The sequence below is a fragment of the Ictalurus furcatus genome, chromosome 9 (genome assembly GCF_023375685.1).
Source record: "Ictalurus furcatus strain D&B chromosome 9, Billie_1.0, whole genome shotgun sequence".
NCBI classification, from domain to species: Eukaryota; Metazoa; Chordata; class Actinopteri; order Siluriformes; family Ictaluridae; genus Ictalurus; species Ictalurus furcatus.
This window is the reverse complement of record NC_071263.1, coordinates 2,100,218-2,124,300: the sequence shown is the minus strand read 5'-3', so window position 1 is coordinate 2,124,300 and position 24,083 is coordinate 2,100,218. Positions and strand designations below refer to the sequence as shown.

The 24,083-nt window shown below is 42.4% G+C and overlaps 2 protein-coding genes across 3 annotated transcripts in view; both read left to right on the top strand.

Annotated features, from left to right (window-relative positions):
- The window catches only part of ccdc85ca (coiled-coil domain containing 85C, a), a 42,930-nt gene extending 32,033 nt beyond the window's left edge, over positions 1–10,897 (top strand). Inside the window, exons 5-7 of one of the 2 annotated variants that reach the window (XM_053632352.1) lie at positions 4,984–5,079; positions 5,726–5,824; positions 7,570–10,897. In XM_053632352.1, the coding sequence (XP_053488327.1) occupies positions 4,984–5,079; positions 5,726–5,824; positions 7,570–7,659 (285 nt within the window). In that variant the 3' untranslated portion in view covers positions 7,660–10,897. The remainder of the gene's footprint in view (positions 1–4,983; positions 5,080–5,725; positions 5,825–7,569) is intronic. The other variant, XM_053632353.1, reaches the window with a different exon arrangement.
- A 1,622-nt stretch (positions 10,898–12,519) lies between these two features.
- The window catches only part of setd3 (SET domain containing 3, actin histidine methyltransferase), a 21,993-nt gene continuing 10,429 nt past the window's right edge, over positions 12,520–24,083 (top strand). The window contains exons 1-6 of the mRNA XM_053632899.1: positions 12,520–13,200; positions 15,264–15,393; positions 15,472–15,564; positions 15,670–15,818; positions 15,957–16,029; positions 16,443–16,699. Coding sequence (XP_053488874.1) covers positions 15,291–15,393; positions 15,472–15,564; positions 15,670–15,818; positions 15,957–16,029; positions 16,443–16,699 — 675 coding nt within the window. The 5' untranslated portion in view covers positions 12,520–13,200; positions 15,264–15,290. The remainder of the gene's footprint in view (positions 13,201–15,263; positions 15,394–15,471; positions 15,565–15,669; positions 15,819–15,956; positions 16,030–16,442; positions 16,700–24,083) is intronic.

Genomic DNA, 24,083 nt, shown 5'->3' with positions numbered 1-24,083 from the left:
GGGTTTCATCCAGAGGTTTTAAACTGCTGTTTTAAGGGTGAGAGCGAAGAGCGTTTCTCCGTTATCTTTATTTATTTATTTATTGTCTTTTTTATAAAGTTTGACTGTTCACTTGAGTTTGACGTTCCTAAAATAAACGTGACTGGGTCTGTGGAACATTTTTGAGAACTCGGGCATTAATAATGGAACAATGCTGAGAGCTGTGGGTGTGTTGACCGGCGGAACCTCAGGAGGAACCTCAGGAGGAACAGGAGGATCAGACACTCACACAGACCTCATGCTGATCGCTTCTCAACTGGAGCTCACATGAGAATGTGAAGAACCTTTCCTCTTTTTTCCTCCTCCTTCCTTTTCCTCTAGCCTGCTTTTTCACTGACACGACACCAGTGGAGCTCTTTGTGAAGATACGGGACAACGGGATTTTCCAAAAAGCACAATAATAACACAAATAATAACCAGTGTAGGTTCGTTCTTTCTTTCTTTCTTTCTTTCTTTTGCCTTTCTTTCTTCTTATGAAGTCTGTCAATTATCTCTCTAGCTTTCTGTTTCTCCTTCCTTCCCTTCCCCTTCTTTTTTTTCTTTTTCCCCCCACCATCTCTGTCTTTTCTTTCTTTTTCTTCCCCCTTTTCTTTTGTTTTCCTCCCACTATCTGTCTTTCCCTCTTACTTCTTCCTTCCTTCCTTCCTTCCCCCTTTTTTCTTTCTTTTTACTCCTGCTATCTGTCTTTTCCCTCTCACTTCATCCTTCCTTCCTTCCTTTTTTCATTCTTTTTCCTCCCTCCATCTGTCTTTTCCCTTTCGCTTCTTTCTTTTTCTTTTCTTTCTTTCTTCTGTCCCCTTTTTCTTTCTTTTTTCTCCCTCCATCTGTTTTTCCCTCTCTTTCTTTCTTTCTTTCTTTCTTTCTTTCTTCCGTCCCCTTTTTCTTTCTTTTTCCTCCCTCCATCAGTCTTTTCCCTCTCACTTCTTTCTTTATTTCTTTCTTCCTTCCTTCTTTCCTTCCTTCCTTCCCTCACCCTTTTCTTTCTTTTTCCTCCCTTCATTTCAGTCTTTTCTCTCTCTTTTCTTCCTTTCTTTCTGCCTTCCTTACTTCTTATGAAGATGTCCATGTTGGACAGCTAGAATTCTCTCTCTAGCATTCTTTCTCTCTCTCTCTCTCTCTCTCTCTCTCTCTCTGTCTCTTTCTGTCTTTCTTTCTGATGACGCTTTGTCTATAGATTACAGATGATCTTGCTGCGGTTCCATTTTAAAGACATATTTGTAAGCGTTTATTTGTCTCATAGCTCGATTGCTATGACGCCGGGTGCAGTCGGGACCGTCGTCATGATGAGTTTGAGATCGTCCTCCTCTGCTTTCTCCGCTGACGCGTCCTGCACAAGGCCAAATACGTTGTGTTTATCACCTGAGGCTTAATCTGCCATATGGATTTTCTGTGCAGAGCTCTTAGTCGTTCTTAACAGGGGATTATAGCCACCAAGGGTTTTTTTTTTTTAGTCCTCTATAAGCCTGTTGAAGACGGAAGTGGCTCAGAGGTCAGACTCTTCCGAGTTTATCTGGCACTCCAAAGCACTGCCTAATCATAGGTCTGTTTGTTTTGACGATTTACACACACACACACACACACACACACACACACACACACACACACACACATACGTAGCATCTCACTCGACAGTGTTGAAATGGTTAATACATCATTCAGGCTTCAAGACTGAACCTGGGAGGCCATCCAAACCAAATGGAGGCTTTCGAATTGATGGTTAGGACCTGATCCAGGTGGAATTATGGAAATTTACTCCTTCAGCCGTGTGTGTGTGTGTGGATTGTGATGGTACATCACATGACTAATGGAGATGATGATGTTTCCAGAGAAGCTCAGCTGGCCGGAACCTCATAGAAACACTAATGCCGTGTAATTAAACGTTCCCTCTGAGCCACTCACACACGTGTTCCCCGTGACACATCTCCAGATGTTGCCACAGCAGCGACACGGGATGATTATTTAATCCTCTCACCCTTATTATGTATGCATTTCAAGATTCCATTTTAAGATAGTGTAAACTTCTCTGCAGACGCACATCACCCTCAAGAACGACGGCATCTAGCTAGCAAGGAATGTTTTGGTTTGGCCCAGCGGAGTGGATTTGAGTGTGGTGTCCCCCCCACCCCAAAAAAAAATTTGCCATGACTGACAGGAAAAAAAAAATTAAATTCAAGATGTAACTTTAAGCCTCGGACAGAATGAAGACAGATAAAGTGCAAATGCAGAAGTCATGTGGTCTTGTGTACGTCGTCTTAATTGGATACATTTACTAATTAATGTTCAATTAGAGCATGACCCACTGAGTCCCCAGTATAGTGGAGTGTATTTGAGTGGTGTAGATTTACTATAATATAGTGGAGGGTATTTGACCGTGGTTCCAGATAGTACACTTACTATAGTGTGATGATGATATAGTGTATTTGAGTATGACCCCTGACCCCTGCAGTGTCAATTTTCTGTAGTGTAGTGCAGTATATTTGAGTGTGGCCTCTGGATAGTAAATTAACTATACTATATTATACTATATTACGATACTATAGTGTAGTGGAGTATATTTGAGTGTGGCCTCATAGTATAGTAAATTTACTATACTATATTACTATACTATATTTACTATAGTGTCGTGGAGTATATTTGAGTGTGGCCTCATAGTATAGTAAATTAACTATAGTATAGTGGAGTATATTTGAGTGTGGCCTCTGGATAGTAAATTAACTATACTATATTATATTATATTACTATACTATATTTACTATACTATAGTGTAGTGGAGTATATTTGAGTGTGGCCTCATGGTATAGTAAATTTACTGGACTATATTACTATACTATATTTACTATAGTGTCGTGGAGTATATTTGAGTGTGGCCTCTGGATAGTAAATTAACTATACTATATTATACTATATTACTATACTATATTTACTATACTATAGTGTCGTGGAGTATATTTGAGTGTGGCCTCATGGTATTGTAAATTAACTATACTATATTACTATACTATATTTACTACACTATAGTGTAGTGGAGTATATTTGAGTGTGGCCTCTGGATAGTAAATTAACTATACTATATTATACTATATTACTATAGTGTAGTGGAGTATATTTGAGTGTGGCCTCTGGATAGTAAATTAACTATACTATATTATACTATATTACTATAGTGTAGTGGAGTATATTTGAGTGTGGCCTCATAGTATAGTAAATTAACTATACTATAATACTATACTATATTTACTATAGTGTCGTGGAGTATATTTGAGTGTGGCCTCATAGTATAGTAAATTAACTATACTATAATACTATACTATATTTACTATAGTGTCATGGAGTATATTTGAGTGTGGCCTCATAGTATAGTAATTTAACTATAGTATAGTGGAGTATATTTGAGTGTGGCCTCTGGATAGTAAATTAACTATACTATATTATACTATATTACTATACTATATTTACTATACTATAGTGTAGTGGAGTATATTTGAGTGTGGCCTCATAGTATAGTAAATTAACTATACTATAATACTATACTATATTTACTATAGTGTCGTGGAGTATATTTGAGTGTGGCCTCATAGTATAATAGATTAACTATAGTATAGTGGAGTATATTTGAGTGTGGCCTCTGGATAGTAAATTAACTATACTATATTATACTATATTACTATACTATATTTACTATACTATAGTGTAGTGGAGTATATTTGAGTGTGGCCTCATAGTATAGTAAATTAACTATACTATAATACTATACTATATTTACTATAGTGTCGTGGAGTATATTTGAGTGTGGCCTCATAGTATAATAGATTAACTATAGTATAGTGGAGTATATTTGAGTGTGGCCTCTGGATAGTAAATTAACTATACTATATTATACTATATTACTATACTATATTTACTATACTATAGTGTAGTGGAGTATATTTGAGTGTGGCCTCATAGTATAGTAAATTAACTATACTATAATACTATACTATATTTACTATAGTGTCGTGGAGTATATTTGAGTGTGGCCTCATAGTATAGTAAATTAACTATAGTATAGTGGAGTATATTTGAGTGTGGCCTCTGGATAGTAAATTAACTATACTATATTATACTATATTACTATACTATATTTACTATACTATAGTGTAGTGGAGTATATTTGAGTGTGGCCTCATAGTATAGTAAATGAACTATAGTATAGTGGAGTATATTTGAGTGTGGCCTCTGGATAGTAAATGTACTATACTATAGTATACTATACAATGGAGTATATTTGAGTGTGGCCTGTGGGTAGTAAGTTTAAGTTACTATAGTATAGTGTAGTAGAGTGTATTTTACGTGTGGTCCTGGATTACTAGTGTTAAGACTGTAATTGTGCTTCTTCCTGTTAAATTTTGCTGATTGGCTCCTGGAAGGTAAGTTGCTATTTGGCCTAGTGAATTCGACTGTAGCAGTCATTTTCATCGGATGGGATTGGAACATGGCCCATAAGTGGTGAATCACCTCTGGGTCGTAAATTGTAACTGACGGGATTTCATCATGATCCCTTGTGAATGTGATCAGCCTCGTGCCCGTGGGCGTTCCCGTATGAGTAATGTGCGAAATGCCCCCAGTTCCAGCCTGACGCGAGTGTTCTGGCGCCTGTAAACGAGCAACGCAGGCTGAAAGCGAGGAGCTGCTCCCGTTCAGCGCTCAGCTCGAGGCCCCCGCTGATGGAATGCGGGCTCGATTGTTGTGGATTTAACGCTAGAACGAAACTCAAAAGGCTGTGTCTAAACAGGGCCTCGCCAGGCCTAACCCACTCAAAGAACTCATTGTTGATGCGCTGGGTGCTCGTGAGGGCGGCACTGGCAACGATGAGACGGTTTAACCCCTTCAGAAAAACACACATCCTCTCCGAAAACGTGACTGTAACACTAGCGGTCATCACTCTGTGTGTATTTCTCCCCACAGGGCACCGCTCGACTCCCGGGTGGAGACCTGCCCTCGCCCGTCGCTCCCTACATAACATCTGCTCAGAAGCCGGAGGCTCTGGTTCATGCCATGAAGGTAAATTCTGCACGTGTAAGACTGTTTAACTCGTACGCACTTGACAGAAAGTTCATTTGAACACATGCTCAAATCCAACCCAAATTTATGTGCGTACAAGAAGAGGCGTATGTAACGTCAGTGTTTCATCGAAAACAGCAAGAAGAAGAAGCTCGTGTGTCCTGTCAGCACGTTAGCCCATTTTAAACGTCCTTGCTTGTGTTTAAAAAATAAATAAATAAATAAATAAATAAATTTATGTCTGTCTGTCTCAGCAACATCCTTCAAATGTCCTTATTAAATAAAATAAAAGGCGAGAAGAATAACGTCGTGTATTTCTGCCTTGAAATTTTGCCCTGGCGCTCCAACACAAATAGACGGATGATGAACTGGATTCAGGGATCTGCTGCGCGTGACCAGCAGATTGATTTAAACGCCTCTCGGACTCGTACTGCTTGTTCCTCGTCGTTGTACTCGGCTAGTCACGGAGAGGTTCGCACTGTGCGATTCATCATGCTTCAGACATGCTTGAAAGTATTGTTGGACAGCGATTTTTTTCCAAACTTTTCCTGTGCTCTGTCCAATCCAAAGTGCCTTTACTTTTAAACCAGGCTTTGGTCCAGTGATGCATCCCAATCTTAGGCTTTTTCTTCTCCATTTCTTTCAGGTACTGGAGGTCCACGAGAACCTGGACAGACAGATTCCTGAGGACTACGAGGAGGATCTGAGTGAGAAAGAGAAAGCTATCGTGAGGGAAATGTGTAACGTAAGTCCGGACTCTACAGGTGGTGAACCTGGATTTGTACTTTTTTGCCTCTTGTGTCGTAAAGCAGCATGTTCCTTATTATGATCTTTTCCCCTATGCTTAGCTCATCGACTCCTTAACAAGTCCTTCGTAAGCGGGATTGCGGGCTCACTCCCACACAACCAGTGGGAACACGCCGCCCTAATGAATATTCATTTATATAATCAGGAGCAGGCCGTGCTAAAGGACCCGAATTTGTTTTCCTGTCAGATTTGCCCTGGCTTTGATTGAGGACGGTGTTTCAGTGACCCCACTGGCATGACCTGGTTTTCACGCTGTTTTATTAGAGGGTCTCTGTGGAGTTTATAGCGCAGCCGTCAGAGTAATTAAAATAACTTTAGCGCTGAGAACAATGTGGGTCTATTGGGCTCCTCTGAGCTGTGGAGAGCTGCATAGCAGAACAAGAACAAACAGAGCGGGGAAGATTGGATAGGATCAGAGCGGGGCAGATTGGATAAGAGCAGAGCGGGGCAGATTGGATAAGAGCAGAGCGGGGCAGATTGGATAAGAACAGTGTGGGACAGCATTGCACGACCGTGTCTCTGCCCAGATGAGGCCCTCCATCAGAAAGGGAAGTCAGAGAAGTAACCAGAAAGACAACATGCTACCACCACCATGCTTCGCTGCAGGGGTTGGTGTTCATGAACACTCTTGGGATTCTGCCAAATGCAGCGCTTTGTACCACGGCCAAAAAGTTTTTTATTTTGGTCTCGTCAGACAAAACAACCTTTTCCCACGTGTCTGCTGAGTGTCCAACAAACTTCAAATAGGGTTTCATATGGTCTGCCACCTTTTGTGGAGTGTCCAGTCTACGACTGTCCTTTGAACAGCTTCTTTTAGGGTACTGGTTTAGAGCTCCGAGTTCCCCTCGGCCTCTCGGTTGCTTCTCGGACTCTTTAGCCAGTCACTGACCTTTTGGTGCACGGCCTGCTCAAGAGGCACCTGAAAACATTTCAATTCAATCGCAGATGCGATGCATTTTCTTTCCGCTTTTAAATAACGGATTTAATGAGATGTTCAGTGTTTCATTATTTTGATGGTTGGTCTTCGTAATGCTGTCTGCTCGAACAAAGTCTGGATTCTTCTGAGATCTGAGATCTGGAAAGTCTGAGATCATGTGACACTTTCATTGCACACAGGTTGACTCCTTTCAAACTAATTATCGTGACTTCCGATGATAAACGTGTGCAGCAGAATAATTAATTTAGGGCGGTGTTCAGAGCAGTGAATACTAATCTCAATTTTTTTTTTTAAACTTATTGTTTTTCCTCCTATTATGGGTGATTTTATGTAGATTTTATTTTCTTACGCTGCATAATATGGAAAAGGTGAAGGGGATGAATATTTCTGCGCAGTATTTTATTTATTTATTTATTTATTTAAAAACCCAGAGTAGGTCTGATTAGGGCAGATTGGGGCAGGTTTAATAAGAAGGGCCTCTTCTTAAACCCATGGGACCGGCGTGGACTGTGGGACCTGCAGAGCCGCGCGGTTCCCTGTGCACTCTGGGCCCTCTCGCCTGTCAAGGGCACAATCACAGAGATGACACACAGCTACAATGGGTCCTTTCTTCTCTCCAGATACACCGAATCTACCCCCGCCACCTACTCCACTGTCTCTGCGACAAAAGCAGTGTGTAACACCTCCCTCTTTTTTTTTCTTTTTCTTTTCCTCCCCCTTCTGGGTTTCTTTTACTCTGTGTTCAGGTGGTGTGGCGTAAGCTCGGTGACGCAGCAGGCTCCAAGCCGTCCATCCGGCAGCATCTCTCTGGAAACCAGTTTAAAGCCCCGATGTAGCTCTGGCTTCGAGCAGCACGCACCAACGCGCCAGTCCGTCCAGAACCGGCGCAGCTTCAGCCAGAAAGCAATCGGCGTATACAAACCTGCACTCCTACGGCTCCGTGCCGGCAGCCATGTTTTAGCGTAACTTAGGGTCATTCTGACTTTTTTTTTCGTCCACTCGCCCAACAAGGATTTACGGCAGCTAGTGTTATCCATTATCTAACGGACGCTGAGACCGGTTTTAGTTAGAAATCCCGACTCGAGTCATTCACTCAGTCGGAAATGATCCTAAAGCGGTAAAGACCTACTTTAGGAGAATAAACCAAACCATCGTGAAGGACGGACACGAATCGAGATGTAGCAATCGACCCTCTCTTCCTCCCTTCTCTAGAGAGGTTCACTCGGGTACACGCCAGGGATTGCTTCACTCCTTTTCTTCACGTCCATTTTTAGGTATTTTTCCCAGGATATAAACACTCGGTGTTAGAAGAAACCATGCAGTGTTTTCTTAACCCCCCCCCCCCCCCCCCCCCAAAAAAAAAAAAAACCCCGTCTTTGGCTGTTGAGGACACATTCTGGACGAACTCAGATGTTCGACTCGACTCCATCACCCTTATACCGTGTCATTTCTGCATTTTCTTTTCGACCGATTTGACAATCATTTGTAAATGACAAAGGGTTCAAATCCTAAAGCTATATGAACTCATGCAGTTAGACCCTTTAACACCGTGTAGCGTGGCTTAGCATTGGCTAGTTACGTGGTCTTAAGTTAAAAGCTCAAACTCCTGTACTAGTGAAGCTTTAGATTTTCAGCACAGACGTCTGAACCGGGGTTTGTTTCCGAATTCTGTCCGTCCGAGGTCTTCTTAACGTTATCTGGAAACACGTAGCCGACTCGTTTACGCTGCGGGACTAGCCGTACGTTCACGCTAGCGAGCGCCAAAAGAAAGCGGCTTTCGAGATTTCGATCGATCCTACGTGAATTAGCTACGACGCCGTTGAAGTGACAAATCCGAACGATCCTCGTGGTGCGTCATCTTTAAAACCTTATATCCTGACCTCTCAATCCATTAAAATAAAAAATAGAGACATCACGAAGAGAAATAAAACTCGGAAGCTAAATATATACCGCTATTATCGTTTCTCATTGGAACCGAAACGTATAAAAACAAAAAACAGGCCACGCCCACAAGAGACAAACTACGCGCGATTACATAATGCCAGTGTGAACGTAAGGTTAGGACTGGTTTATGAGATCTCTAGGCAGACATTTTGTCGTACGTGTACATGAGATTCCGCAGAGTCACGTATGAAGTTTTGCGTAGATACGGAAACGCGTGCTGTTTAAAGGTGCGGTTTGTAATTTTTTTTTTTTTTTTTTTTTTTTCAAGAGTTTGTATTATGTGCAATCGTATTACAAAGACAGCTCATGAAAACTGTGTTTGAAATATGACCATATTGATTTGCATTGGGATCTCTTTGGTTGTTTTTTCTTCCCATTTCAGGTTTAATCGACACTTTTCTGGGCCTGAAATAGGCTCCGCCCCCAAGTGGAACGGCCCAGATCATGTCCGTTTTCAGTGAAAAGGAAACTAATGAGGTATTTAAGTTTCACCCAAGGTGGGTGTGTTGATTTTGTAACGTTTCGTAGGGCTCCAAAAATGACAAACTGCACCTTTAAGGTCTTCTCGCCGCGTGTGGAAGACTCGGAACTGCCACAAAAGATATTTGCTGCATTTGTGCAAAGCTCTAACCAGAGTGTTTTAAAACTGGAATGTCTCGATGATGTTTATCCGTGCTCTGATTTTTTTAAAAAAAATTTATTTTATTTTTTTTTAAAGATTTATTTCTGTCACAAAAGATCACGAGCAAACGTGTGAGGATTTCATTTCTGGCAGCTCAGGAAATTTTGCTCATCGCCGCCTCCGTGATGCGAACGAGCGCGGGGACGGTGAGGAGAGCGCCTCGTGTCCCGTGGTCACATGACTAACCTCGATTCCCTCAGAACTTTCCGAAGATTTCTCCGTACACTGCCAGTCGGACGTTTTCGAGCACAGTGGGTTGAAGTAAAACTAAAAATGGCTCTAGAGCAAAAATCGTTACACCTTTTTAGTTAAAAAAAATAAAAATAAAAAAAATCCAGGAATTGCTGAATATGCACGATTATGCAAATTTATGCATAAATAAATAAATAAATAAATAAAATCCCCACCATTTTCTCACACCATCCCAAGTTCCTAGACAAGCTATCATTTAATCATAAATCGATGCAACGCATAGTTCGGTATCAGAGTCTCTGTGATTTATTTAACAGCAGATGAACCTGTCAAAATATAACGTTTCCATGACAACCGTGATTTCCTATTAGTATACATTGGGTGCAGAGAGCATGCCTGAGCGTGAATAACTAATCCAGTACATACATGGACACCAAGTATGGAATAAATTTTTTTTTTTTGTCATTTGTGTACAGCATCAGCGATACAAGTCTCTTCGTACACTGTTGCTATAGAAACCATAACGCGTCGACACCTCCTAACCAATCAGAATCCAGAGTTTAACAGCGCCGTGGGTTTATTGTTATCTGTAGCATGAAGAGTGACTGAAATGAACTTTTGGCTGGCAGTGTACGGTCCAAAATATCCCAGAATTCTGTGTTTGGAGCCGGGGGGGTGGTGGCGGGGGGGGTTTGACATGAATGAGTCGGACATTTCTGGAACATCAGGAGCTCTCTGGCTCTCACACACAAACACACACTCTCACACACATGCAGTAAGAGCACATAAGCAAAGTTCTTAACTGAAGTACAATAATTCGAGAAGCCATAATTGTTTATTTTTTGTATTTTTTTTAATTAACGTCGGAAGTGAAATGTTTTTGCCAAGTCTGAAATTTCAGATTCTCCTTGTTGTAAAGGCAGGTTATCGATGCTGATCTGATCTAAAATCGGATGAATTTTATCGGTTTGTTTTTGAGCCAAGATGCAGCAGGTGGCTTTTGGCAGTCTTGTGGAAGTCTGTTTTTAATTTTAATTTTTATTTGAATCTTTTTTTTGTTTTGTTGTTGTTTTTTTTTTTTACGTCTGGGATGTGACTGAACAAAAACGAGCAGCGATCATTTGACAGATTTAAAAAAAAAAAAGTCTATTTTGATATTTCTACAAAAAATGAAATGAAAGGATGCTCTAAAAGATGAGCGGTCAATCTCTGTTAATTTGAAAAAAGAGCACAAAAGGAAAAAAAAAAAAAAAACCCCGACTGAATCCCAGACTGCTATTTTCCTAACGTTTCTTTCAAATGCACTGCTTCGTTCGTGAGCGAGGATGTGACGTGAGCATCTCTAACTCAAGTGTTTGTGCCACCCGAGCAAACTGTTGTAGGAGAACTCGCTGTGTAAATACCTCTTTCCTGTAGAATATCTGTAACTAGCATGCCTTTATAATAATAATAATTATTATTTTTTTCATAAGAACTGTACTGTAGGTTTCGTTTAGGAAATGAAAAGCTGTCGAGATGAAACTCGGTGCACTTCCTGTAGATGATTTGAAAATAAAATGTACACTCTTTGTAAAGCTGTGTCTGTGCATTTATTGGCATTTCGAGAAGGGTAAAGGCAGAGGAAGGTTGTGGGCTCAAATGCCAGGACTGAATGAAATGAACAGGTTAAAAAAAAAAAAGTGCAATGGCGCCCCCTGCTGGATCTCTTCTTGAACTGTACTCAAGTCCAATATTTTAGTAATTATACTATATCAGCAGGATTGAATATTAAAATTAAAGTAGCCATTCAAAAATAAGGTTGTTTATTTTCTATGCATTAATTTTATTATTATTATTATTATTATTATTATTATTATTATTATTTTTAAATCAAGGTCCTGCCATGGCCATCCCAGTCCCCATAGAAAACTTGTGGGGTGAACTGAAGAGGAGAGTCCACCAGCGTGGACCTCGAAATGTGAAGGATCTGGAGAGATTCTGTATGGAGGAACAGTCTCAGATCCCTCGCCATGTATTCTCCAACCTCATCAGGCGTTATAGGAGAAGACTCAGAGCGGTTATCTTGGCAAAGAGAGGTAGCACAAAGTATTGACTAAAAGGGTGCCAATAATTGTTGCACACCTATATTTAAAAAGTTGTTGTTTTTTTTTTTAAAGATAAACCTGAGATCCATGAGAGCCGAGTGCTTTTGTAATTTTTTTAAACGAAAGATCAAAAGGTTAAAACAATAAAGACAATTTTTCACAACCTTCTTTGCTCATATTTACCATATAAGGGTGCCAATATTAGTGGAGGGCACTGTAGATTATATTCTAGTCATAGTTATCCCTAAATTCGAATGAATGAATTAAACATTAAACACATTGGAAATGTCTTTACTTTATTCGATTTTTATTGGCTTTAAAAAAAAATAATAAATAAAAAAAATTTATTTAATGTACTAGTTACATTTATTAACTATTGTACCACATACATACACAGTTTAGTCATTTTAGTAGTAATAATAATAATGATAATTATTATTATATTGCCCTTTAAAAATTTAAATAGCTTAAAGCTTTTTATATTATTAAAAAAAGTAACTGAAGCAAATCCAAAAGGGGTCAAAGTTACAAAAAAAAAACAAACAAACAAAAACAAACAGCAAGTAGATAAATGTCACTTAAAAAAACTGAAAAGTTAAAAAGTAAAGAAAAAATACATTTCTTTACACACCTGATATAAAATAATTTACGCATGAAAGTTTTAAGGGTTAGGGGAATATTATGCATGTAATAATTATAATACAACGCATATAAAGTGTAAATATAATATAAAGTGGTATATATTTTTTTTTAAATATAAATGATCTGTGAGGAAAAGAGGCAAAAAGCAGCTCATAAACACTGTTCAGATAATCCACTTCTTTTAAATTAGCATTTAAAAAATTATTATTCATATTTTAAAAAACACGGCATTGATTAGAGTCCGGTGTTTATTTCTACAAATCACACTCTTCACACTGCATTATCTCCTTTTATGGTCACTCGACCCCTCCAATGTAAAAGCCTGTCTTATGGCTGAATCTCAAATATCCTCGTGCTCCCTATATAAGTGCACTACATATTGCATAAGAATAACGGCTAATCCCTTAAAATGGCTGCTATACAGCTAGGGCGGAAGTGTGCGGTTTGGAACACCACCAGCACTTTACGTCGGAAGTCACTTGTAAATACGACATGACTAATAAATGAATAATTAAAGCAAAAACAACAACCAGTAAATATATGAATAAAACTCCTCAGGTATAAAAATACATAAATGAACCGAAAATAATATCGCATTTTAAACCAGTCAGAAAAATATAACGCATCCGAATACACGATCGCAATGTTTTCCTGGAACAGCCAATCATAATGCGCAGTCGCTTTGTTTAAGGCGGGACAAACGAACTCGTTGAGCCAATCGAATTCTTAGGATAGATCTTAGAGTCGAGAGAAGGAGCTGTTAGGTTTGGTTGCGCCCAGCTATCAAGTAGGAGAAGACTGACAGCAGGAGCTTTTTGGATTCATTTCAGAAGGTAGTTTTTCATTGACGATGCATGTTTTAAAGACGAGAGCGTTCTATTTGAGCAGAATGAATCGCTTTGTTAATGATTTTGATGTTGATAATGATAATCTAGAAACAGAAACATCATGCTAACTCAGAGAGCTGCTGCATTACACCAGAAGCTTGGAGCTGTGTGAGATTAAAGGTGCTATAGGACAGAGCGCTGGTTTTATTCTTTTCAGGCCCGGAAATTGAAACGCAGTTAATAGAGATGTGTAATAGTAATAGTGTATGTGCAGAATTGAGAAGGTTGTTTGCAGTAGTAGTAGTTGTGTGTGTGTGTGTGTGTGTGTGTGTGTGTGTGTGTGTGTGTGTGTGTCTCACTGGGGCCTTGTGAATGGTGTAGGAATGAAGAAGCTGCTCTCACACCACAGCTGCACCTTCTACAAACCTCTGAGCTATTTTAAGTCTCTAAACTCCCAGTTTTATGGATTATTTAGTTTCAGTGGTGGTGAAGTTATGAAAATAATCCTTTGTGCTTCTGTGTTTAAATGGAAGGTGATGAGTTCTGAATTAACACCACAGTCCTGAATAATTACTTAATTTATTCGTTCTGTCTCAACATCACGAAGTGTGTCGACTGTGTCTAAACTGTTCTTCACAAGGCTGTAGTGACGGTTAACACCACAGTGTGTGTGTGTGTGTGTGTGTGTGTGTGTGTGTGTGTGTGTGTATAGGTTTGTTTTTTGTTTGTATTTTTTTTTTTTTATTTACAGCCTCCATGTTTGGTGATTTTTAAATACAACATTATAACACTGAGTTTGTCCTTGATGAAGCCTTATACATGTCAAAACCTCCTGAGAACCTCCGAGATCATCTCACTCAGGGATGATGATGATGATGATGATGATGGTGAAATGTATAGAAGGAGAAATTCAGTGAGACCCGGTGTGATGTAGAGAACTTCTGAAGAGCTCCGTCTGTGCGCGGAGTTTATTTATATAGTGCACTAACTACTGTTCACTCTTTCTTTCCTTTTCATTTCCTCGCTTTATTTCTCCTATTCTTTCTTTCTTTTATTCTTTCTTTCATATCCTTACTTTCTTTCTCTTATCCTTTCTTGATTTTCCTTTTCTTTCTTACTCTTTCTCTCTTACTGTCTTTCCTTCCACCTTTATTTCTTTCTTTTTATTCCTTTCTTTTTTCCTTCTTTCTTTCTCTTCCTCTTTTTCATGTCCTCACTTTCTCTTATTCTTTCTTGACTTCCCTTTTCTTTCTTTATTCCTTCTCTATTACTCTTTCCTTCCACCTTTATTTCTTTCTTTTCCGCCTTTCTTTTGTTTTTATTCTTTCTTCATTTCCTTCCTTCATAATTTTTTTTTTCTTTCTTATTCTTTTTTTTCATATCCTCACTTTCTTTCGCTTGCTCTCTCGTTTCTTTCTTTTTTCTTTATTATTTCTTGATTTTCGTTTTCTTTTTTTCCCCTCCATATCCTCACATTCTTTCTCTTGTTCTCGCTTCTTCTGTTCCGCCTTTCTTTCTTTTCTTTCTTTCCCATCCTGTTTGTTTTGTTACAGAAACAGTCATTTTGTGAGGTGATCATGTACTATAACTCTCTATATAAATCATCTTAATAAAAGGGAAAACTGAGCGGCTCTTTTTACATGGAAGCGTTGTTCATTCTCCAGTCACAGAGTTGCTTTATTGACAGTGTTTTAATAGGAAGTTAGCTCCGCCCCTTTTCCCTTAAAAGGCAGTTGGCAGGATCTGTGTAAGATCTTGTCAGTATTTGAATTGTAATTACGCTTACAGCCAGCAGGGGTCTCTGAGCATTACAAACCGCTCCTTTAACATCTTTTTTGCGTGTACTAGTATACACGTTACAGCTCGTTTACAGCTAAGAAATGCTGCTTTGTTCACTGCTGATGCGCTGAGCAGCCATTTTGATTTCGAGTAGGAATCTGAAGGCCTTCATGACAGGATGACACGGACCTTGGCGTGTATTTCAGCAGAGCAGTGGACATGCGCCCTCTAGTGGACAGAGTGGCGTTACACTTTGACACGTTTTTGTCTCGCTGTGTTTCTCGGTCAAGGATCTTCCCTCGTAACCGAGCCAGAAGATGGGCAAGAAGAGTCGAGTGAAGACTCAGAAATCCGGGACGGGCGGGACAGCCACGGTGTCCCCCAAAGAGATGATGAACCTGATCTCCGAGCTCCTACAGAGTGAGTAACGCGTCTCGGTTAATTCCCAGATTAATTTTTACGATTTACTTTCATGTCTGTCTCCTTTGCGTTTCCCAGAATGCAGCGGTGCAGCTCCGTCTCCAGGAAAGGAGTGGGATGAGTACGTCCAGATCCGCACCCTGGTGGAGAAAATCCGCAAGAAACAGAAAGGTGTGGTGGCTTCGTTTTTGTTTTTCTCAACAGAGAACTGGTGTATTCCTCACTATAGCGCGTCAGCGTGGAGACTGATGGCTTTGTCTCGTTCCTCTCCTGCAGGAGTGTCCGTGGGGTTCGAGGGCAGTAGGGAGGATTATTTTCCCGAGCTCATGGCCTGGGCAGCAGAATGTGGCGCGTCCTGCGAGGGCTTCGAGATCGCCAGCTTTGGAGATGAAGGATACGGGCTCAGAGCCACCAGAGACATCAAGGTGTGTGTGTGTGACAGAGACAGAGGCACAAAGACACTCTTTCACTTACTGTTTATTAAATGACAATTAAGATTCTTCTAATTTAAACAGATCGGATATTTCCGTTAAATCCTGACATTCGCTCTTTTCCTCCTTCAGGCCGAAGAGCTGTTTCTGTGGATTCCCAGGAAGATGCTGATGACCGTGGAATCGGCTAAAAACTCCGTCCTGGGTGAGTCCTCGCGTCAGTGGCGTCCGGACCGTAGCTGGAATTCCGAGTCCCGCGTGCGCACTGAGCTCTCCGCTACCTCCACGCTGGATTTCTTATTAATAATGAAAAATTATGGGGGGGGGGGCGGAGCTGTTTTGAGAAGTTTTTGTTTTCAGGTGCTAACAGCAAAACCTGATCGTTATTGATCATGTTTGGGGGGGCGGGGGTTGTTGAACAGCCATGATACCTGATACAACGTGCTAACACCGGAGACTCCTTCCATAAATACGCAAACGTCTCCTAACATTATAGGGTTTCTCTTTGTTAATAACATGTTTTTGGTAACGGTGGCGTTTGTTGCTATAGAAACGAGCTATACGATAAATTGGCGTTAATTTCATTAACCTGTGCTAACGTGTCCCGTATCCCTTCAGGTCCTCTGTACGGTCAGGACCGGATCCTGCAGGCCATGGGCAACGTGACTCTGGCCCTGCACCTGCTGTGTGAGAGGGCGAACCCGGAGTCCCCCTGGCTGCCCTACATCAAAACCCTGCCCACTCACTACGACACGCCTTTATACTTCGAGGAGGAGGAAGTGCGCCACCTGCTGGCCACTCAGGCCATTCAGGACGTGTTGAGCCAGTACAAGAACACGGCGCGCCAGTACGCCTACTTCTACAAAGTCATCCACGTGAGTCTGTCTCGCTTTTCCACACGTCACGGATTTTTCGTCTGAAGGAAATTTTCTAGAACAGGAATAACAGTTACAGACAAAATCGCTGATTGACGAATTGTTTTTAAATTCATTGAAAATCATGACGAGGTTATTGACAAAGTTAAGGGAAAAAAAAAAAATCGGGTCGAGAAATGAGCTTTTGATTGATTTTCGGAATCCGGTGTTTGTGTGAAATGAAGTCGTGAAATGATGCCAAAACTTCCTGAACTCTGGAAACACGCCCTTATTCAGGCTCAGCTCACAGTGATCAGTTCTTGAAATCTGGCTTGTAAAGGCATCTAGCTCTTGGCAGCACTTCTGCAGATGGATGAAGGAGCTCGATAATGTCATCTTGGACCCAATTCCAGCATCTCTTACAAACTCATGATTTGCAGTAGAACCCTGAGTCCAGCAGGGGGCGATATTTAACCCCTAATAAACGTGTACCTTAATCTGTTCCTAGTGCAGTCATCCATCGCACTAGGGGTTTTTGTTTTTTTTAAACAGCAGTTCATATCCAAATACACAATAATGACTCGTTTTAAGAACGGTTTTGTTTTTACGTTGAAATTCGGATTTAGTTAAATGCATGTTTACATACGCCTTGTAGAACCTGCTAAACGTTTATAATTTTTAAATAATAATAAGACGGATCATAAACACAGCATGGGTTTTTTTAAAAAAAAATTTATTATTTAGTCCTGCTCTGAATAAGCGATTTCACATAACACGTTTACATAAAGTCCACAAGACACAATGATAACTGAATTTACACAAACGAACCAGTTCAAACGTTTACACACGCTTACTGATTCTTAATACTGCGTGTTGTTACTTGGATGATCAGCAACTGTTTTTGTTTTGTTCTAGTTCAGTTCCATGAGTCCCTTGTTTTGTCCTGAGCAGTTTTGTCCCTTTCTCCCGGCACCTTCTACATATTTGACTCATTTCTTCCGGCACCTTCTACATATTTGACTCCCTTTCTCCCCGCACCTTCTACATATTTGACTCCCTTTCTCCCCGCACCTTCTACGCATTTGACTCCCTTTCTCCCCGCACCTTCTACGCATTTGACTCCCTTTCTCCCCGCACCTTCTACGCATTTGACTCCCTTTCTCCCCGCACCTTCTACGCATTTGACTCCCTTTCTCCCCGCACCTTCCGTGCATTTGACTCCCTTTCTCCCCGGCACCTTCTACGCATTTGACTCCCTTTCTCCCCGGCACCTTCTACGCATTTGACTCCCTTTCTCCCGGCACCTTCTACGCATTTGACTCCCTTTCTCCCCGCACCTTCTGCGCATTTGACTCCCTTTCTCCCCGCACCTTCGACGCATTTGACTCCCTTTCTCCCCGCAACTTCGACGCATTTGACTCCCTTTCTCCCCGCACCTTCTACACGCATTTGACTCCCTTTCGCCCCGCACCTTCTACACGCATTTGACTCCCTTTTTCCCCGCACCTTCTACGCATGTGACTCCCTTTCGCCCCGCACCTTCTACACGCATTTGACTCCCTTTTTCCCCGCACCTTCTACGCATGTGACTCCCTTTCGCCCCGCACCTTCCGCGCATTTGACTCCCTTTCGCCCCGCACCTTCTACACGCATTTGACTCCCTTTCTCCCCGCACCTTCCACGCATTTGACTCCCTTTCTCCCCGCACCTTCCACGCATTTGACTCCCTTTCTCCCCGCACCTTCCACGCATTTGACTCCCTTTCTCCCCGCACCTTCCACGCATTTGACTCCCTTTCTCCCCGCACCTTCCACGCATTTGACTCCCTTTCTCCCCGCACCTTCTACACGCATTTGACTCCCTTTCTCCCCGCACCTTCTACACGCATTTGACTCCCTTTCTCCCCGCACCTTCTACACGCATTTGACTCCCTTTCTCCCCGCACCTTCCACGCATTTGACTCCCTTTCTCCCCGCACCTTCTACACGCATTTGACTCCCTTTCTCCCCGCACCTTCTACACGCATTTGACTCCCTTTCGCCCCGCACCTTCTACACGCATTTGACTCCCTTTCGCCCCGCACCTTCTACACGCATTTGACTCCCTTTCTCCCCGCACCTTCCACGCATTTGACTCCCTTTCTCCCCGCACCTTCCACGCATTTGACTCCCTTTCGCCCCGCACCTTCCACGCATTTGACTCCCTTTCGCCCCGCACCTTCTACACGCATTTGACTCCCTTTCGCCCCGCACCTTCTACACGCATTTGACTCCCTTTCGCCCCGCACCTTCTACACGCATTTGACTCCCTTTCGCCCCGCACCTTCTACACGCATTTGACTCCCTTTCGCCCCGCACCTTCTACACGCATTTGACTCCCTTTCGCCCCGCACCTTCCGCGCATTAGACTCCCTTTCGCCCCGCACCTTCTACACGCATTTGACTCCCTTTCGCCCCGCACCTTCCACGCATTTGACTCCCTTTCGCCCCGCACCTTCTACACGCATTTGACTCCCTTTCGCCCCGCACCTTCTACACGCATTTGACTCCCTTTCGCCCCGCACCTTCCACGCATTTGACTCCCTTTCTCCCCGCACCTTCCACGCATTTGACTCCCTTTCTCCCCGCACCTTCCACGCATTTGACTCCCTTTCTCCCCGCACCTTCCACGCATTTGACTCCCTTTCTCCCCGCACCTTCCACGCATTTGACTCCCTTTCTCCCCGCACCTTCTACACGCATTTGACTCCCTTTCTCCCCGCACCGTTTTATACGATGTCAAGATCCGTCTTTTCACACTGAGGAGAAACCCGTACACGACTTCTACAAAAGGTCCAAACGTTCGCCGACGCTCAAGAAGCCGACACGATACGTTAAGAGCCGTGGGGAACGCGTGTAAACGCTTACTCTTACGTTAAATCGCACGTTAAATCTTTCCCTGCCGTAACGGTAACGCACGGGATTTCCTTCCCGTCATCTTTCTCTTCCGAGACGACTCGGCGTTTATGATACGATTACGTAAAAGTCCTGAAATGATTACAGATAATAAAACGACGCGTCTCTCTCGACCGCTGCTGAATTAACGAATCCCACGTCGTCCCTTAGTGAAATTAATCGATCGCGTGTTATTATTCCAGATTGCAATTTGTGACGATCAATGTGACTTTATTTATTTATTTCTTTTTAAGTGACTTGGCGATTAATTAAAGCACGTCTACGCTCGGAGCAATAAATATCACGTCCGTTTACGTTCCTCTTCTCGGCTATTAAAGAAGCAATAATCCTGTTCTGTTCCTCTGAATTTTGCTCCAAACATCTCGCTGGTGGGTTTTTTTGTTGTTTTTTTTTTTTCTTTTCTTTTCTTTTTTTTTTTTTTTCATTAGATGACTGTCAATTAGAAAAAAGGTAATATTTCACATTATTGTCAAGATAAGGTATCAAATATTCATGGGGGGGGGAGGGGGGGAGTTAATGTGTTTGTCAGGGTGTCGCCGAGCCGATTGACGTTTTGGCTTTATTAAACGCTTTCTAGTCTTTGGCTGAACGTGTGGAGAGGGCTGTCGAGTAATTAGACCGAGTTTTATTGTCTTCACAGCCTTAATCTGATAAATCTGCGCCATTTTGGATACAGTGATATAACAGGGACTTAATTAAGAGGATATATATGTATGTGTACGTGTGTACGTGTGTGTGTGTGTGTGTGTGTGTGTGTGTGTATCTCTTTGCTTATTTTACTCATCAGTTCATTAGGAATATATTTATTTATTTTTTTTGGGCGGTGTATGTACACTACCGGTCGAAAGTTTGTGGACACGCGACGGAAATGTTTCTCATGCTGTTAAAAATCTTTCGATCTGAAGGTGTGTGATTTAGACGTGTGAAATCGGTGTCGTAGACAAAACTATAATGGTGCCGACGTGTCTCGTTTCTTTCATGAGAGAACTCGCGTTTTATTTACAAAATAATAATTTTGTTTAAAAAACCGACGAGTCTGAGCGAAATATTCCGATAAGCGTCCGGCGTCGGTGGGAACTCCCTTTTAATAGCGTTTAAAAAGCATCTCGGGGAAATTCCTCGAGAAAACGACGGGAATACATTTCTGGGAATTCTCGGCGAAAACGGTGTCCGCTTTGAAGATGGTAAATTATTGAATTATTTTGGATTTATCATCACAGTGTAATTCCCCTAGTTCCATTTGTGTTACTCCAGCGTTTTGATGACTTTCTTATTATCCTAAAATGTCCCGAGGAAAAAAAGAATAAAATAAAGAATGAGTGTCTAAACTTTTGACTGGTAGTGTACATGTTAGTACAGTAGAGCCTCCCAAATGACGGGTGGATGGATGGGTGGATGGATATCTGTGCATTAGGTGGCAGTAGAGGGTTAACGACGGTCTGAAGACGTCTGGAATGAACTGTAGCTCAGGTGAGAAGAACCTGAAATCTCCTAAGAGCTGTTGGTTGTTGCGTAATCCTGGGTGACGCGTCTATATAATATTGATATTTTTATAAAAGGCATCATCACAGTACACTTTGCGGGTATTTAAATGATGATTTTTTTGGTTATGAATATGTATTTCTTATAAATTCAGTATTTCCTACTGTTTTGAAACTTTAAAATAGATATCACGATGTGTATCGTAGAAACGCTTCCAGGTATCGCGACGTGATTATTTTTGTCACGCCCCGTACCCTTTGCTTAAAGTCGAGGAGTTTCAGAGGAAGACTTGTTTCTTGCTTGGTTGGAGATCTGGGATTATTTATTTATTTATTTATTTATTTATTTATTTAATCCCCCCACTTTCCGAGGTTGGACAGTGTCTCTCTCTCTCTCTCTCTCTCTGGCCTATTGCCGAGTGTCCTGTCCACACTACTACTCTCCTCCTCCTCCTCTCCTCCTTTCCTCTCGGCTCCTCAGGTTGCGAGCCGGTGTCACCGTAATGACTGCCGTCAATGTCAGGCTCTCGTCGGAGGCGGCCGCAGATGACCGGGCTGGAAAATTAGCTTGTCGCATCGGCTTTGAATCGAATTGACCTGATTGTACCTTTTGTACATGTTGAGAAGGAGACCGACGTCTTCCTTCTCTCTCTCTCTCTCTCTCTCTCTCTCTCTCTCTCTCGCCACTCTCACCCCTCCCTCCATCCAGTCCCATATATTCTGGCCTCTTGCACCAATGTATCTTCCTTATCAGGGAGACTTCCTCCTCCCCTTTCATCAGGTCACGCTAGCAAGGCTACAGCTCTCCGTCTTCTGGAATTGGGTGACTTTTTAAAAAAAAAAAAAAAAAAAAATTTTTATATATATATCTCTCCTTATATTTGATATGCATTTTTTTCCCCATGTAAAGAAGGATAGACCATTGTCAGGGCCCTGTGATGCGTATCCGAGTGCTTTTCCTGTCCGCGGGGGACCAATGATGGCTGTTCTGTCCTCGCCAGGGCCGTGTGTGTGGGGGAGGAGGACCTCATAAGGTGACCCCGCTATGCAGCGAATGCAAAGTAACCTTGGTGTGCTGCATCTGCCGCCGACGATGAGAAATGAATAGGGTCCCTGCGGTACGCTCCGTGCTCCCCTTCCCCGTATCTCGCAAGATATTTCGCCCGACCTTCCCGGTAGAGGAGAGCAAACTGAACCTGAACGAGTTTTTCCTTCCTTTCTTTTCTTTCTGCGCTCACGGCTAGACTTCCCACTCTTTTTTTTTTTTTTTTTGGTTGCTATCGTGAAAATGTTTTTTTTTTTTTTTTTTGATTGTTTAATTAAAAGCAGAAACCAAACTGGAAGAAGGGTCATCAGGTGATAAAAGAAAGAAACGTTGGAAGAAAAAAAAATCAATAGCTGTGAAATGTTCTCGTAATGCTGGTTGGTCTAAAACACGGAAGGCCTCAAGGCTCCGAGGACCCAAAGCCCTCCTGCAGACCAGCGACCAATTAGCTTCGTTTCCCGTCGTCTTGTTAAAGAAAGCCGGAGCTCGGCGTGAGAGCTTTTTGTTTTTTAATTGACTTACGGGACGCTGCCCCCCAACCCCATCCCATTCCCCCCCCCCCCCCATCCTCCGCCACCCCACGTGGTGCCAGTGTGGGCTCGGCGGTATGATGAATTACCCCTCTCCGGTAACGCTAATGCATCAAGAGCTCGAGCCACAGAATGCGTCCTCTCTCTGAAAACTCCAGTCTCATCACCTACGCCGTCTCCACCTACCTCAGCATCCCCTCTTTTCCACGTCGCATTCTTTTCATGCTTTTTGCTTTTCTTCTTCTTCTTCTTAATAAAGTTTGCGGTGGCCCTGACTCAGATCAGCGTCCAGTGTAAGCAGCGGAGGACTGCACCGTTTCCCCTGAGCTTCGCCACTCCGTTCAGCTAATTATATACATAATTGAGTCTGTTAACGTGCCCAGGTGCTCCGGCTCACTCCGAACTCGCTGATCTCTGAGGGCTGAGGATGCCATTATTGCTCGTTTAACCCGTTCTCGCCGCCTGATGGCCGCGACGGTCTCCTGCGTCTGGTCCGGCTGGCTGTGAAAGCGAGAAGATGAGCGAACGTCCTCTTGAGATTTGTGCTATTACTTCCATCAGACCTCCTAATACACTCGATTTATCTGACCGAGGTTATTTTACGGGCCGTATTTCTGTATATTTATTTATTTTGGGCGTAAAGCTCGGATGCTGCAGCGCCGACCTCAAACCCCCACGCCCTCGCCTTCTCCACGGCTGCTTATCTTTTAATGGTTGTCTGTCAAAGGTTTGTAGACGTCACTTCAAAGCTGGTCCAGTCCTTCAACACCGGCTTTGAAGGAGAAAAATCAGAGAAGGGATTGACGGTGTGTTGGAGTGACCGTCTCTCTCTCTCTGTGTGTGTGTGTGTGTGTGTGTGTGTGTGTGTTTAAGACTGACTTGTTAACCCTTATCTACTCCTGAGAGTGTTGCATCTCCGCTGTCGTACCAGAGGAATTGAGGAGCAGGGCGAGTCCAGAGCCCAACTCTTGTCCTATACGCCTGAATCAGCATCAGCGCTAGGCCTGCCTACTTCACACATTTGGAGTGTGTGTGTGTGTGTGTGTGTGTGTGTGTGTGTGTGTGTGTGTGTGTGTGTGTGTGTGTGTGTGTAGCAAACCAGCAAGTGGTAGTACAGGGCTCAATTAGTGTCAGTGAAATTGATTAATGGGATGAGACATGCAAGGCAAAAGTTAGCTACCACCTCTGAGTGCTTTCATTTCATGCTTATTCTACTCCGTTTGAGTCGATCTAATTATACTGCTTGGTGTGTGTGTGAGAGAGTGTGTGTATCCTCTAGTGGTGGGAGGTACACTGCTGTAAATGAGACACGGGTACACATTTGTCAACGCTTTAAAACGCTACTCATCGCAAAAACCTCACATGGCTGTAGATTCACGGAGAGAAGCGTATTCT